Source organism: Triturus cristatus, chromosome 10, assembly GCF_964204655.1.
Source record: "Triturus cristatus chromosome 10, aTriCri1.1, whole genome shotgun sequence".
Taxonomy (NCBI): Eukaryota; Metazoa; Chordata; class Amphibia; order Caudata; family Salamandridae; genus Triturus; species Triturus cristatus.
Window position 1 is genome coordinate 393354461 of NC_140593.1, and position 15976 is coordinate 393370436.

General features: G+C 46.5%; 1 protein-coding gene across 3 annotated transcripts in view; it reads left to right on the top strand.

The window, feature by feature from the left end:
• The window catches only part of OSBPL3 (oxysterol binding protein like 3), an 812031-nt gene that overhangs the window by 718930 nt on the left and 77125 nt on the right, over positions 1-15976 (top strand). For all 3 annotated transcript variants that reach the window (XM_085631654.1, XM_085631656.1, XM_085631655.1), the window contains 2 exons: positions 1737-1815; positions 14549-14693. In XM_085631654.1, coding sequence (XP_085487780.1) covers positions 1737-1815; positions 14549-14693 — 224 coding nt within the window. The remainder of the gene's footprint in view (positions 1-1736; positions 1816-14548; positions 14694-15976) is intronic.

Genomic DNA, 15976 nt, shown 5'->3' on the forward strand with positions numbered 1-15976 from the left:
AGCCCTGCAACCTTGCTGTTCGGAAGAGCAATGACGACCAAGTTCCCTCAATGGACCACCAGAAGATCAAGTACTGAGGAAGAAATCTGTGTAAAAGACTTGTATCATAAAAGGAACATGAAGGCCTATGTAGGTAAGCCCCAATATGTAAAGGGTGTTATTTTTTCCAGCGTAGATCGAGTGCTTGTTCATCGGTCTCGGAAACGAAAATCTGATGCTCCCTTAGATACTGTGCCCTTTAAGGTAGTGACCAGCAAAGGACACATGGTGACAACCCAACATCCTGGGAAGTCCATTATGCAAGATTCCTTGCATTTCGGACATATAGCTCATCGCTCATCATGCACTGATGTCAATATAGAGACTGGGTCAGAAAGGACAAGTGAAAACCCCTTAACTGGTGGTGTTCTTATATTACCAACACAGGTCATGGACACTTTTACTGACTGTCTCCAGTTTCCAAAGACATGGTTGGGATGTGTGATTAAAGCGCTACGAAGACTCATTGAACTATGATTGTGTATACATTTGTAAAAATATATATATATTTAACAAAGGGGGAGAAGTAGAGTTATGCAAGTTTGCACTGACGGAATGCTTGTGCCATCTGACAGACTCCATAGAACTGTGATATAAGCTTAAGAGCGTAGTGAAGTGAATGCAAGTTTAGAATGTTGAGTTCGCAGTTGTACACTGAAGAATAAAGATGTGTTATACCAAGTTCCGTTTGTTGCGCAGTCATTGGCGAGTACCCAGGCTGGGGAGGATGCTACACCTACGGCATAAAAAATCTCCAAGGTTTGAAATCTGTAGTTAAAGATCGTGCTCCAAGGAAACCTGCAGCACAGTGGAAGTCCAGCTGCCAACATAACCTCAGAAGCAGAGAAGAATAAGGTTGAAACTAGGAAGAAGGCATTCGACAAAAATTATAACTATGTGTGATGAACCATCGGAAAAAAGCACTCTGAGACACAGATGATTTTATTTCGTCATCTTATATTGGAAAAACAGGAAACCGGAGCATGAAACCTTCACCCAGGAAGTAGGCACCATCTTTGATTGGTTCTCCTCAATAATATATGGGGAAATCCATGACAGAATGACCTCAGTAATGTGGAAAACCTGAAGTGTACTGCAGGGCATGTCTCACTATGCCCCAAACTGCCCTGTGACACCGTTGCTGCTGTCACTGGCAACATGTGCTCCAAGAGGAAGAACCAACAAATCCACTGCCCTCTAGTAGCAAGGCCCGGACGGACCACAGCCCAGCCTGGAAAAAAGAAAGTGTGATGAACACACTGCATATGCAAAAATCAACAGCCACCGACCGCAGAGCACCTTCTCATGCTCTCCGGTGTCCAGGCAGGCCTATGCAGGACAGTGAGCCCCTGCCACACCTGCAAAGGAGGTGGTGGCGCAACAGATCCCTTGTTATAGCTTCTTAGCCTATCCATATTTAACTATCAATGCAGTAAAAAAGATATAATTTACATTTCTCCTCATAGGGAACAGGCTTCTGTTTTATATGACCATGTGCAGTGCCACGTTGGTAAAAATGAAAAACGTGCCAAGCACTCACAGGCAAATTAATATCTTATTAGATAAGCTATTGTCTTTATGAATGTTCTCTAGGTATATATTGTTGCCTGTATCCCTATAGTTCCCATACTATTTTTGTCTGTGATTAAATTTTGCATGTATCTTGATTCTGATTTTGCAGTTTTGTTTATTTGCAGATGTGAGATGGAAAAACAAATTCTGGGGAAAGTCAATGGAGATTGTTCCGATTGGTACAACTCATGTCATGATCCCAGCGTAAGTTAAGCAATATTTTGTTCGGTGCACCCTTTTTATTTTAAAATTGATAACCAGTACTTTATATGATATTGAGCAGAACATGTTTTTGTGTCCTTGTCAAAATAGTGTGTGAAAATGTTTAATTGCCTTGCTATTAAAAAAGGATTATCAAGGTTTTTGTGCCAACCCAGTGCTATAATATCAAAACGCAAATTTTGATTGTTCCTATAACATATTTTCCCACATTTCACTTGTGGTGTTTGGAATTCTGCTTTCACATTGTGCCTGGTCATAACCTGAAAGTGGTAGTGAGGTAAAACAACTGTCGAAATACCGAAATGGCATTATCCACCATTTAGTTTTTTTGTTCACTTGTAAGGCAAGTAATGGACTTTGCAATGCTAAGAATGCCCTCTGTGGGAAACTTCTCCATGTTTGTTCTGACCAGTTTTTCCTTTCACCATAAAATAGTCCTGGAAAGGGCAGGCTGTCACACTAATCCTGATTAGCAGCCAAAGAGAATGCTTTGAGCTCGAGGACCAATTCTGATTTAATTGAAGGGCACGCGTTCAATCTAGCTGAAGCAGCAGGTTGTTTCAGGATTCCTGGATGGTTGTACTTAAACGCATGAGCACTCGAGACCACAAGCTTAACACATATACCACAACTGATCCGCTAGGAAAAATGGAATTACATATTACAAATCTACCAACTAGTAACCTCTAATCTTGGGTTCCGGAGTAGCTTGCTACTCACCGCAGAGTGCTTCAATGCCTTGCCAGGGGTAGTAAGCGTTAAATCAAAACAATTTACAATTACAGTTGGCTGCAGCCACTCAAAATAGGTTAGCCATTGTTCCGACTTGGTTTACCTGTTTCTGACACGCACTCACTTGTCCATCCTAGATACCATTCTCCTGCTGCCTGTTGTCATTGTGATGCAATCAGATGGCATTCTAGAATGCCAAGTGATATTGCAGCAACTGTCATTCAGAGAAGCTGGCTTTGAGCAGCTGTCATCTTTTTCTAATGTGTGCATCCCTATTTTGATGTGTACAATAAATCATTCAACCAGCGTTCTGTGGTCGGAACATCCTTACAGTCTCAAGGAAGACATTGGTTCCTCTACACAAGATGGGCAGCGAAGGTGCACACTTAAAATCCAGTATAAGTCTGTTTCCCACTTTGGGAAAACAACCCTCTCTTGCAGCAGAATGCTTGTAAATGGATACAGTTGTGTGACCAATCATTTGCTTCACAGATATGAAAATGCACCTTCCTCCCCCATTCTCAAGTGTAACCTATCACAGGACTTCTGTGGTAGCAACATATAGATGTTGGATACGAGGGGCCAACAAAGCTAAAATTCACTTGCCTCGCGTGTAGCACATATTGTTGATATAATCCATAATATACCTACCCTACTTATTTTCTTCTTCTTATCAATTAATGTTGCCACACAACCCATCTTTCGCAGATACTCTTTTACACTCGATATATCTGACACTACAAGGGACCTTCAGAATCCCTGTTTCTTAGAAGATCGTAATACTTTGTTCAATAAATTGGCACAGTGGCAGAACTCTTGTATACTCTTTAACCATAACGCTCTCACTATCCTTCAATAAGTCACTGGCCCCACCCATTTAGTAGGACACATCCTTGATGGTATATTTGCCCCAAAGTACTCATCTCAATCACAGGAAGCAGCACCACTACATAGAATGATCTCTATATTATTAGTCACAATATCGAACCTTAACGGGAACATTTGGCCACCTGTAAAGCCTGCTACAACTATGTCTACTAGTCTCTGGAAGAGTTTTGGCCTAAACCCCTTCCAAGAATTTTTTTTTTTTTTTCTGCGGATTGATCCAACTGTGCACATAAAGCAGTTCTTTTGGTGGCTAACAGGTACTTTTACCATCATGGTATCCCTCAAAACAGTTCATCTCCCATTGCACAGACAGATTGTAGTGGTTCAGTTTGGATGTGAAACGTGAAAAAAGTGATACCAGATACCTTGATAGACAATGGAGGAAAACTTGTAACCTCAATTATAAGCCGATTCAAAGGCAGTACAACACCTACAAGACTCCATCATGAAAGGCAAACAATCTCGCTGATCTTTAAGCACTTCAGATGCTACACCTAAGAGCTCTTCAAAATAAGAGCTGAATTCCATAACTTTTGTACTTCAGTAAGCATTAAACACCCTCAGGAACTATTAAATGCCTTGACAGAGCACTTCCTCAAAAGATGGTAATCTTGCATCTTTCTCTAAAAAAACAAAAAAGCAAGCATTAATTTCTCATTGCTAGCCTCACTAAACTGGTCGTCTTCCACTAAAACAACCTAAACTCTCCTCCTCCTGCTTGCTTATAAAATAGTAAACCTGAAATCTAGTGAAAAGTATATGAACATTGCAGCCCTTTGCCTCTCAACCATTTACAAGGTCTTCTCCTCTAACCTTCTGCAGCCATAGTGGTGACAGCAATCAGCAACTCCTGCCTTTCAACTGGAAAGGTTCCAACTGACCTGAAATCATCTTACAATAAACCGAACCTAAAGAAACAAGGACATGGGCAGTCTGACGCAGCAAGCTATGGACTAATATTCAAATGACTCTCCTTATGTAAACTCCATGGAAAAAAAACTCCAGCTTCAGCACACAAAACAAATCACTGTCAAATAAACAACCGGGGTTCTGACCTGGCAGAAGCACTGAATCTGCACTAACATAAATCTGGGATTACCTAAGGAATTCAATTAATGCTAATGGAGTTGCTGAATACTTCTTATACTTGACCTTTCATCAGCATTTGATACTGTGGACTTGACCACCAATAGATTCCCCTTAAGCCAAAAGACTTTTCAGCACAGCCATTTTTTTTGTAAGAGTTTTATAAAGCGCAAACTAGACCCCAAAATATCCGGTATCGGAGCGCTTTACATAAGCACCAGTTTTGTTGCAGATGGACACATTCATTTTTGCTAGGCACGGGAAGATTACGTGATTTGCCCAGAATCACAGGATGTTGAGCGTCGTTACCGAGAATCGAACCCGGTTCCCCAGCTTTGAGGTCGAACGCACTAGCCATAAGGCTACATCCTCTCCCCTATGGACTTGTCACTTACTTGACATTCAGGATTTGAAATGTGCTTCTAAAGTGATAATGTATATCAATGGCCATCTATGCTGGTAATAATGCTTCTGTGGCACAGTCACCATTTGAAAACCTAGAAGCAAGTACTATTAATGTTTTTCATTTTTTGGTTTTCTAAACAATTCTTCTGAATACATATCAATGGGATCTTAAACCATAGATTCTTACCTTAAATGTCCACGATTTCAGCATTTTGATCAAAAAAATAACACCTTTGTCTGTAATCTGACCACATTATTGACTTTATAATTCTACTTTTTCTTACTTTCCTAACAACTCATAGTTTGCATAGCCTTTTCCTGATTTGATGCAAGCTTGAACCTTAATGTAATTTGTTATTTAAACAAGAAGCTTTCATACATAAGTGCCTTGTAATTTTAAAGGCTGATTTAGAGTGACATGTTGACTGTAAATACATGATATGTAGAGACAGCTGTCAGTCATAAACTAGACAAGTCTCTGCCTGTGGAAAACTTCTGATAGAATAACCCCTGGCCTACTGTCTTTATTGTGGCAGAATATCCTCCAGTGCATGGCATACTGTACATGATGCACAACGATTGGTCACAGCTCAATTCTTTGCATTGGGCTGTAAACAGCCTTACTCTGTGCAGAGTGAGGAGTTCTAAATTCCTTCCAGTGTACAAATGGTACCTGCCTATGTACCTGGGCACATAACTTGCCACTTGCCAATGGCCTCCAGTTCTTGCTTGTTCCAGCCTGATCCAGTTGCCGCCTTTTGACCAAGTGACACCACCACTGCCCAGGTTTTCCTACTCAACGTTCTTCCCCTCAACAGAAGTCCTGCCCACCCCAGGACCAACTTAATGCAAGCTGCAGCAATTGACTGCACCACCTCCACAGACTTAGGCACCAACCTCCAAGATTACCTCCACTTCAAAATACGAATGAACTACAGCGCGACCCTTATGGGAACCCTCGCCTACCATCCTCCCAGGGCCCACGAGCAAAATTCTGCAACCACATTGCAGACTTAATTACTCCCCTCTCCATCAGATCAACCAACTACATCTTCCTCTGGGACCTCAATTTCCACCTGGAAAACACCAGAGACCCTAACTCCATAACCCTCCTCCACAGCCTCCGCAACCTCAGACTCACCGAGCTCGTCCAAGAACCAACCCACAAGGCAGGGCACACCCTCGACTTTATTTGCTGGGGCAAAATATCAGAAAAAAATGGACCAAGACCCTACAAGAATGCCGACCCAACCGCACCGGGAACCACAATGTTGACATCAAGCTCTTCAATAAATGGCTCCCCGACTGCGCCAACTGCACCGCCCCCACCAGAAACAAGACCTACAAAACCAACAAATGTCCCAGCTGGTACACAAATGATCTCAGGGAGTCTAAGCACCGCTGCAAACAACTTGAGAGAAAATGGAGACTTGACAAAAACATCACCGCAAGATCCACATACAAAGCCGCCCTCAGCCTCTACCACCAACACCTGAAAGACGCAAAGAAAAAGGCCCTAACTCTCAGACTCAAAGCCAGCTCGAACAAAGGCAAAGAACTCTTCACCATCATCAAGGAGTTTTCCAAATCCCAGAGCTGCCAACTTCATCCTATCCCAAGCACTCTGCAACAACTCCTCAAACGTCTTCAGACAGAAGATCGCCTAGATTTACAACACATTCGACCTACAGCATACCGATTACGAACTCCTTTGACCAACTGGACACCTCCTTCCATTGTCAAACAGCAGCTAAGCAACTGGAAACCCCTCTAAAATGAAAAAAACACCACCCTGATGAAAACCATCCACTCAGGATACCCCTCAGACCCATGCCTCCACTTCATATACAACCTTGGAAGAACGATCATGTACCCCACGCTCACCGCTATTATCAACACCTCAATAACCACTGCCACCTTCCCGTCTTGCTGGAAAAATGCAGAAGTCAATGCCCTATTGAAACAACCAACAGCGGGCCCCAACATCCTCAGCAGCTACAGACCCATTTCTCTCCTGCCTTTTACAGCTAAAGTCACTGAGAAAGCCACCTATGCCTCCGTCAACTCCTAGACAGCTATCTATCAGGCTTTCGCGCTAACCACAGCAGAGACAGACCTCATAATGCCCACCAATGACATCTGAAGTATCCTCGACTGAGGAGAAACGGCTGTAATCATCCTCCTCGACCTTTCTGCAGCTTTTTTATAGAGTCACCCACAAGTTACTCAAAAAGCTTCAGCACCTGGGTATCTGCTGACTGACCCGTAAGTGGATATCCTCCTTCCTCATGTAAAGAACTCAGTTAGACTCCCACCCCCCCACACACACACACCTCAGAACCCAAGAAACTAATCTACAGAGTCCCACAAGGATCGTCGCTCAACCCAAGACTTTTCAATGTCTACATGATGCCCCTTGCGGACATCATCAGAGGCCACGGCATCAACATAATATACTATGCCGATGACACACAACACATCCTCTTCCTTAAGGATTCAACCAGCACTGCCAAATCAAACTTCGCCAACTGCATGAGCAACGTCGCTGCTTGGATGAAAACCACTGCCTCCAGCTCAACACAGACAAAACCAAAGTCTTAATCTTCTGCAGCAACCACTCCCCTTTGAACGCCTCTTGGTAGCCCTCTGAACTTGGCTTCCCACCCCTACTGATTATGCCAAGAATCTCAGGATCATTCTGGACACCAACCTCTCGATAGCAGACAGATCAACGCATCTCCTCATTATGCTTCCACATGCTGCGAATGCTATGCAATATTTTCAAGTGCATGTCGCTGAGCACCAGATGAACGGTCACCCAGGCTCTTATCACAAGTAGACTTGATTTTTGAAATGCCCTCTACATTGGAATCCCAGCCCATGTCCAACGCCGACTCCAAACAACCCAGAACGCCGCCGCCAGTCTCATCCTGAACATTCCACAAAAAACCCACACCTCAGCAATCTCCACTGGCTCCCAGTACAGGAAAGATGTAAGTTTAAGTTACTCCCCCACCCCTACAAAGTTCTCCACAACACAGGTGCAGCTTACCTCAACCACCACTTCAACTTCTACCAACCTACCAGACACCATCGGTCCACATCTCAGGTTAGCACACACCTCTCTCACATTAAGAAGACCAAAAGCAGAGGATGCTCCTTCTCATACCGCGCAGCCAAGACCTGGAACAACCTCCCAAAACACCTCAGAACCTCCCCCTCCTTTATGAACTTCTGAAAGAACCTCAAGACATGGCTCTTCCAGAAGAAACAGGCATGATCACCTCCTCCCCAACCCCCCGCCAGGCCTGCCCTCCTTAGTGCTTGGATGCTCTCACAGGTGATTAGACCTGCTTTACAAATTCACATAACATATGTTCAGCAGGTGCTATTCATTCCATGCTTTGCAACTACAAATCTTGAAGCACTTTAATGCTTTGAGAATTGGGACTTTTCACTTGCAAAGTAATTTACTCTGGCTCTGTGAATGCAAAGTCATTTGGGCATCCGGTCTGCCTTTCCTCTCCAGATATGTGAATCTACTGTGATCACCCAACATCAAATCAGTTCCTTAAACTTTTTGGATTCATTTGATCTTGGTTTTCACCATTTCCTGACCTGTATGATAGCACCACGCACTCCCTTTGGCTAATGTTTTCATCCGTAGAAGCAGGTAATGCTGAATGGTAGGACTTTTACCATTAAGAACACATTTCCATGTATGCAGATACCTGAATGCTAGAAAATTACATTTATTTAGCAACAGTTTGACTTTTGCAGAGCAGTCCGGTTAAGAATGGTTGGTTTTATGCAGCCTACACTTTCCTGGATTCCCTATATTTGGGGTGCATGGTTGCACCAAGGGGAGCGGTCTACTGACCTTGCTGTGTAAATTAAGTCCAGATGCTTGGTAATTATGGCAGCCACTTAATGTTTATTATTTTTTTTAAGTGTCTAATATTTGTCAACGTTATGTGCATACACTGTTCTAATAATGATAGTAATCAGCAGAATGTACGTGCATGGTAAATGCTTTGCAAACCCTGTTGGTGCACCTTTTCTTAAGTTTATCCATACCTTGGTAACATTTAATTTTGTAAAAGTGTTGGTTGTGAGAGAGAGAATAGATGCTGCCCCATCCACCACTTCTTCATGTACTGGTCTTTGATTTCCTGGACTGTCTAGAATAAATACATCAGCGTTTCCATGAAAGGTGCACCCGGATTTCTGCATGTGGGAAGAGGCCCCTGCATTGCATTCTGGAGAGAGGATGTTCGATGTCTTTTCTCTGAGGAGAGAAACTATACCCCAGCCTTATTGGCTACATGCTTTGAACTAGAAGCATCCACTGACTGCTACTGACATTGTGACTTACCCAACAGTCTAAACATGGACATAAAAACTGGGATTTCCCCTCGACTGTTGATCACCCTTTGAATCTGGACCTTCATGCAACCTCCTAAACCTGGTGATTCCAGAATGTGGAGCGGCATGCTGAACACTTTCCCTTTGCTGGAAACAACCCTGAAGCCCTGCTACAGCTCTCCTGGCAAGCCTCACTGATGCCTTCACATGGAGAGCAGAGCGCAGGGGCCCAAGATGACACAGAGCAGACAAACCCTCTCTGCACCTCACCAGAAACTGGAAGTCCACTACTAAAAGTGCAGGTGGGCAAAGTGGGTACTCTGTCTGGTGAGTACACTTCCTCACACCACCACTTTGTCTTATTTGCCTTGACCTTCATTTGACCTAGCCATTGCGGTGGTCAAAGCTCTGGTTTCCTATCCAGCTAGCTGCGTTGACAAGCCGGTGTTGCCTGAGAGGAGCACCTTATGCCTTTTTACCTTCCATTTCAGTAGGACAAACAGATATTAGGACCCCCCCCCCTCCTTCCCCACCATTCATAGAGGTGAATACACCTATGTGAAGCTGCTTCCCTGGTCCCTCTAGGACCACTAAGTGGCGAGTTATGCGTCTTATGAGCATCTGAAAACCAAAGCGGATGATGGACGAAGTGTTGAACATTGCAAGCACTCACCCCCAGTCAACTGATCTGGGTTTAATCCATCATCATTCTTTAGCTCACTCCATCACCCCAGTTCAGACATGGCCTTATGCAAATCAGTCTGACCCTGTGCCTCATGGGAACAGTCCAGCCCGAACTGCCAAGCCATGTCTTCCCTGGACCAGAAACAAGCCTCCTGGGACCACTCCGTCATGAGCCACGGGCGCACTGTGCCCATGACGGAGTGGTTCTGTCATGACTCCGCCCACTCGCGCTAATCGCCCGCACAGGCGGGGAATCAGCGCCGTGTGGGCGGAGCGGCCGCCAACGGCCACAGCATGACGGAACCACTCCGTCATGAGCACACGGCGCCCGTGGCTCATGACGGAGTGGTTCCGTCATGAGCAGGGAAGGGGTTAAATTGAGTGTATTATCTTCTGTTTTTTCTGTGATTTGACTTACCATTTACAATGTAAATATTTAGTGATAGATCGTTGAGTTCATAGTGTGTTATGTACCCACAAGTCTGACCGGACATTAATATCTTTATAGTAGTGTGATAATAGTGTTGCACTGTACATGGGCTTGCCCTACACTACCTCTCCTGAGTCAGGCCTTGAACTCTCATTCCACAAGGATGGAAGGAGGCTTAGTAATGTCAGTACGTAGAGCCTTGATTACTTGGGAACCTAGCACTGTCACTGGACGCTTTGTGTTTTTGTAGCCGCAGACCTAACAGAAAAAAACAACCAGCTAAAGATGGCGCTGTTCCTGAAAAATAGGTTGAGCTCGTCCAGCAACCGTGCCTGTTGTGTTGCGCCTGTGACGCAACTGGCGCGCAACGTAGAGGTCATGTGGCCTCAGGTTAATAAAAGTGGTCACTCACGTACGTACGCCACTAGGGCTACGGCGGCGAGGCCAATAGACAAACCAAACTTGCTCCCGAGTTATTATTGCCCCGCAGCCCCTCATCCCCGCGATCTGTGTAAGCCTGTTGCCGACCGTGCTATAACGCCAGCACCACAACAACTGGCGACGAGGGTGGGCATGCCCTCGCTGATCTGTGCACGTTGGTGTGGCGGCCGCGAGCTCTACCATCGGCTTGCGGCGCTCGTGCCCCGGCATGCGCACGCTGTGTCCCTGGAGGCGGCTTGGTTCCCGGAGCGCCTGCAGCTCAGTGCGAAGCCCGAGGAAGCGCAGGATCACCAGCGCGCGCCCCCAAAGGTTATGAGACGTGGCGCTGCGCCTCCCCCTGCTCAGCGCGAGCTGCGTATGAAGCCCTGGCCTACCGGCCACGTGGTACAGGCCTTGCAAGCAGGTGCCCAGGCTGCAAAGTGAGGGAGAAGGCCCCCTGCTTGCTCAGGCATCCTGGGCAGGGCATCCAAACAGAGGGGAGAGGGAGGCCCACACCCCTGAGGCCCACGACACGGCTTGGCTGGAGAGGAGTTACTGGCAGGAGGGGTGAAGATCCCCACAGAGAGCTCAAGCCCCTGCCCCTCAAAGAGGAGGAGAGCATCCAATACTAGCCAACCTGGGTGCTGGGAGCCCCGGCAAGTGGGGAGGTCAACAAGCACAACACTCGCCTCACGCAAGTACTTCGTCGACTGCGAGACGCAGGCCTCACCCTGCATCGGGAAAAATGTGAGTTCCTACAAAGGAAGCTACAGTTCTTCAGTTACACGTTCTCCACGGAAGGAGTTAACCCCGACCCCGAAAAGGTCAGAGACATAAAAGATGCCGTCGCCCCCACCAACGTCACTGAGGTCCGCAGCTTCCTCGGTATGGTGAACTATTGCGGGAGGTTCATTCGGGATCTTGCCAATCTGACACTACCATTGAGGGAGCTTACCAAAGACTCCACCCCCTGGAAATGGGGTCCAGACCAAGTCAAGGCCTTCGAGGAAATCAAAGAAGCCCTCTTGGAAGCCACCACACTCGCCTCTTTCGATCCCAGAAAACTGACACTGGTCGCGGTGGATGCTGGCCCCATGGGATATGGGGCCGTGCTGTTACAGAGACGAAACCCGGAAGAGGATTGGGCCCCTGTGGCTTTTGCGAGCCGATCCCTCACCGAGACGGAACAACGATACTTCCAAATCGAGAAAGAGGCCATTGCCATTCATTGGGGGTGCCGCCATTTTTACTTGTACATATACGGAAAACCCTTTGTGGTAGCGACTGACCACAAACCACTCATAGCACTCTTCTCAGGGACATCTACCAAGCCACCGCCTCGGATCGAGAAGTGGATTCTGCAGCTCCAGAATTATAATTGCAAAGTGGAATATCAGCCCGGTTCTTGGAATCCGGCTGACTACCTGTCTCGACATCCCCGGACAGCCACGGTTCAAGAGATGGAGGACGCGGCCGACACGGAAGAATATGTTCGGTGCATCACCGCTCGCTCCTGCCCCCTTCCTCTCTCCATGGAGAGCCTCCGTGAAGCCACGAGCAAAGACGAATGCCTACAACGAGCCAAAGCAGCTCTACAAAGTGGCAACTGGCACAAGGCCAAGGAAGAATGGAGAGGTCTAACAGCCAATGTGCAGCGAGTCATGGACAGTCTACACCACGTCCGATATGAGCTGACTGAAGATGACACAGGGTGCCTCCTAAGAGGACACAGGCTGGTGATCCCGACGTCGTTAACCGAGCAGGTTGTCAATCTGGCACACATCGGACATCAAGGCATGGTCAAGACCAAGTCAAGACTCCGAACCAAGGTGTGGTTCCCGCTGATGGACGAACTTGTGGAAGCCACCGTCCGGTCATGTGCGGCCTGCCAAGTGACAGGGGAGACACCCCGACCTGCTCCGATCATGGTGGAACCACGGCCGACAACCCCGTGGTCCCGTGTCAGCTTAGACTTTGGTAGCCTTCCTGACGGCCGCCACACATTTGTGGCTATCGACGACCACTCTAAGTACCCAGAAGTCGCGATCATATCTGTGCCCAGTGCCGCGGAGGTAATACCAAAACTTGAAAAAATCATGGCAACTCATGGTCTCATACAAGAACTGAGGACAGACAATGAACCTCCCTTCCAAGGGCATGAATTTGCCTCTTATTTGAAGTTTCTCGGCATTCATCACTGAAGAATCACACCCCGGTGGCCACAAGTAAATGGCGAAGCGTAGAGATTCATGCGGACCCTAAATAAAGTAATCCGGATTGCGCATGACAAGGGACAGTCCATTGAGTTGGCCATTTTCACTTTTCTAAGGAGCTATCGCGAAACACCCCACACCACTACGGGTGTAGCCCAGGCCCATCTTCTCATGGGGTGAGTGGTCACTGACTCGATTCCCCACCACCCCAAGTGGCAGCCAGACACCCCTGATGACATCCAAATATATGCCCGGCGCCGCAAGGCCCATGCACACGTCAGTCACAGGCGGAGGGCCCAGGTGCCCCATCTGCAAAGAGGAGATGTGGTGCTACTCAAAAATCGAATCACCAGTGGCAAGTTTCAGTTGACATATGAAAAGGATCCTTGGACTGTAGTCAACGTCAAAGGAACTCGAGTCATTGCCACTCGAGGGAGAGAAACCATAACCCGGAATGTGTCACACCTCAAGAGATACCAGTCAGAGGGGTCGGGCCTTCACCAGTCCGGTTTGAGGATAGTTCCCATAGGGCGCCAGTGGAGGAGGCTAGCACTAGTTGGGTGGCAGATGCATCGGCCACTGAAGACGGCTCGGAGTCCCGGAGTCCTGCGTCGAGTCCGTGCAGAGGGGCAGCAGGTGTGGCGCTAGACAGTTGTCACCGTCCCGAGACCTGGCACAGCGAAGATGCCTCGGATGGTGGAAGCCATGACTCCGAGAGCAGGGGACTATCTCAGCATCAACTGCGGGGTAACCCAGCGCCTTCCTGCCGCCTGAAGGACTACTTTACGTAGGACTGTTTTAGGTTATGTTTGCCGAACTTTTCTTGTGGCAATCTGTAGAATAAGCTAGGAGTTAGCTTAGGGCGTTGACTACTATTATTGTTTCAATGTTTGTTGGGGAGGAATGTTATGTTGCGCAACAGGCACGCAACGTAGAGGTCATGTGACCTCAGGTTAATAAAAGTGGTCACTCACGTACGTACGCCACTAGGGCTACGACGGCGAGGCCAATAGACAAACCAAACTGGCTCCCGAGTTATTATTGCCCAGCAGCCCCTCATCCCCGCGATCTGTGTAAGCCTGTTGCCGACCGCGCTGTAACGCCGGCAACACAACACGTGCTACAGAGAGGGTTTTCAGTCCCCATTGTCGCTGAGTTATTTTAAGGTCCCATTTTTTTTCTTATGGTAACTTGTAACCAGTATTTGAAATAATGCTTCCCTGTTGAATGCTTTTTGTTCGTGTAGTGTTTGCCTTCAAATTAAATGTATAAAAAGGACGAGAGAAAGAGCACTGGAAGTTGTGTATGAATAAATTGTTTGAATGGCAGCTTGGTTGAGTGAACAATCGTGCCCCTGTCTCCAGGAACGCTGAAGTAGACTGCATTTGACAGTCCTGTGGCTCTCTCTGCAGGAAATCTCGCGTGCCACAAGCAGTTTTCCATCATTACTAATGATTTGAAGACCATAATTGTTCAATGTGTTTGCTTTAAGATTTGAAGACCATTACGAGTGGAACAAAGTCACCTCGTGCATCCACAACATCTTGAGTGGGCAGCGGTGGATAGAACATTACGGGGAAATCATCATCAAGAATGCAAACGACGACTGCTGTCACTGCAAGGTGACGTTTTCAAAGGTGAGGCGGGGTGCGCGTGGCGTGGCTGTCCATAGTGAGACAGGCGCAAGGGAACTGACCGGCCAACTGCACTCCAATTATAACTGATTTTACTACTAAAGTAGAAAATGGGGCCCATTTTCCATTCTTGCATTAGGACCTATAGTAACGCCGCTGACTGGAAGCTGCATATGGAAAAGGTTTTACTCCCTTCCATGGCTGCCAGGTTTTCCAAGTCCATGCGTGATGTGCTTCTTCAGTCCAGTTGGTTTTTTCCCTTTGAATTCTGGGATTTGTAGTTCTGTTTTATAATCGAATAAACAAGACTACAAGTCCCTGAATTCAAATAAAAAACGGAACTGGAGCAGCACATCAGGCATGAACTTGGGAAACCTGGCAGGGCTGCTCAGACTACTGCAGGGCAGGTGGGACTTAAGAGATGTATATTTGATGCTGTGCAGTGTCTTTCAAGCTTTCGGACCATTCGCATTGATTTAATTCTCACGAGGTTTTCTCTTGTCCCCCGATCGTAGTAATGTACTTTATAAATAAAGTACCTAGGGCCTCATGTAGGAAGCCAAATACTGGTCGGTAACGGCCGAAATTTGGTAAATATCCCGTTACCGACCGGTATTTAGGCATTTGCAATGTAGGTGGCAGATTTTCTGTATTCGGTATTTACCGATTCGGAAATTAAGAAATCGGTAAAATACCGAATCCAGAAATGCTATGTAGGGGGCACTCAAGTGAGTGCACCATTGGTGTCTGGATTCGTTATTTACCACCAACTACTAGTTGATGGTAAATGACGAATACCTTTCAAAAAGCATTTTTGTGCTATTTGAAAAGTGCAATGTGGCAGACATACATGCCCTTAGGGCATGTATGTGCGCCACATGTGCACACATGCACGAATCAGGGGTGCAACAGGGTGTCAATGTGACACCCTGCCACCCATGATAATGCCTCCCCTATTACCGATTCGGTATTTACCGAATCGGTAATGGTAACTGGCTTCCCATTCTTTCCTGTGGGCCTCCAGGCCCATAGGAATGAATGGGAAGGGATGCATTATTACCGATTCGGTAAATACCGATTCTTAAATACCGATATTTACCGAATCGGTAATAATTACCGATTGGTTACCTACATTACATTTACCGATTCATAAATACCGAATCGGTAAAATTCGGTATTTATGAATCAGTAAATGTGATGCTACCTACACATGGCCCCTAGTGTGTTAAACATCAAATGCCCCTGGTATAATCTCTCCAGTAATCTTACATGGGGGGTTCTGCATT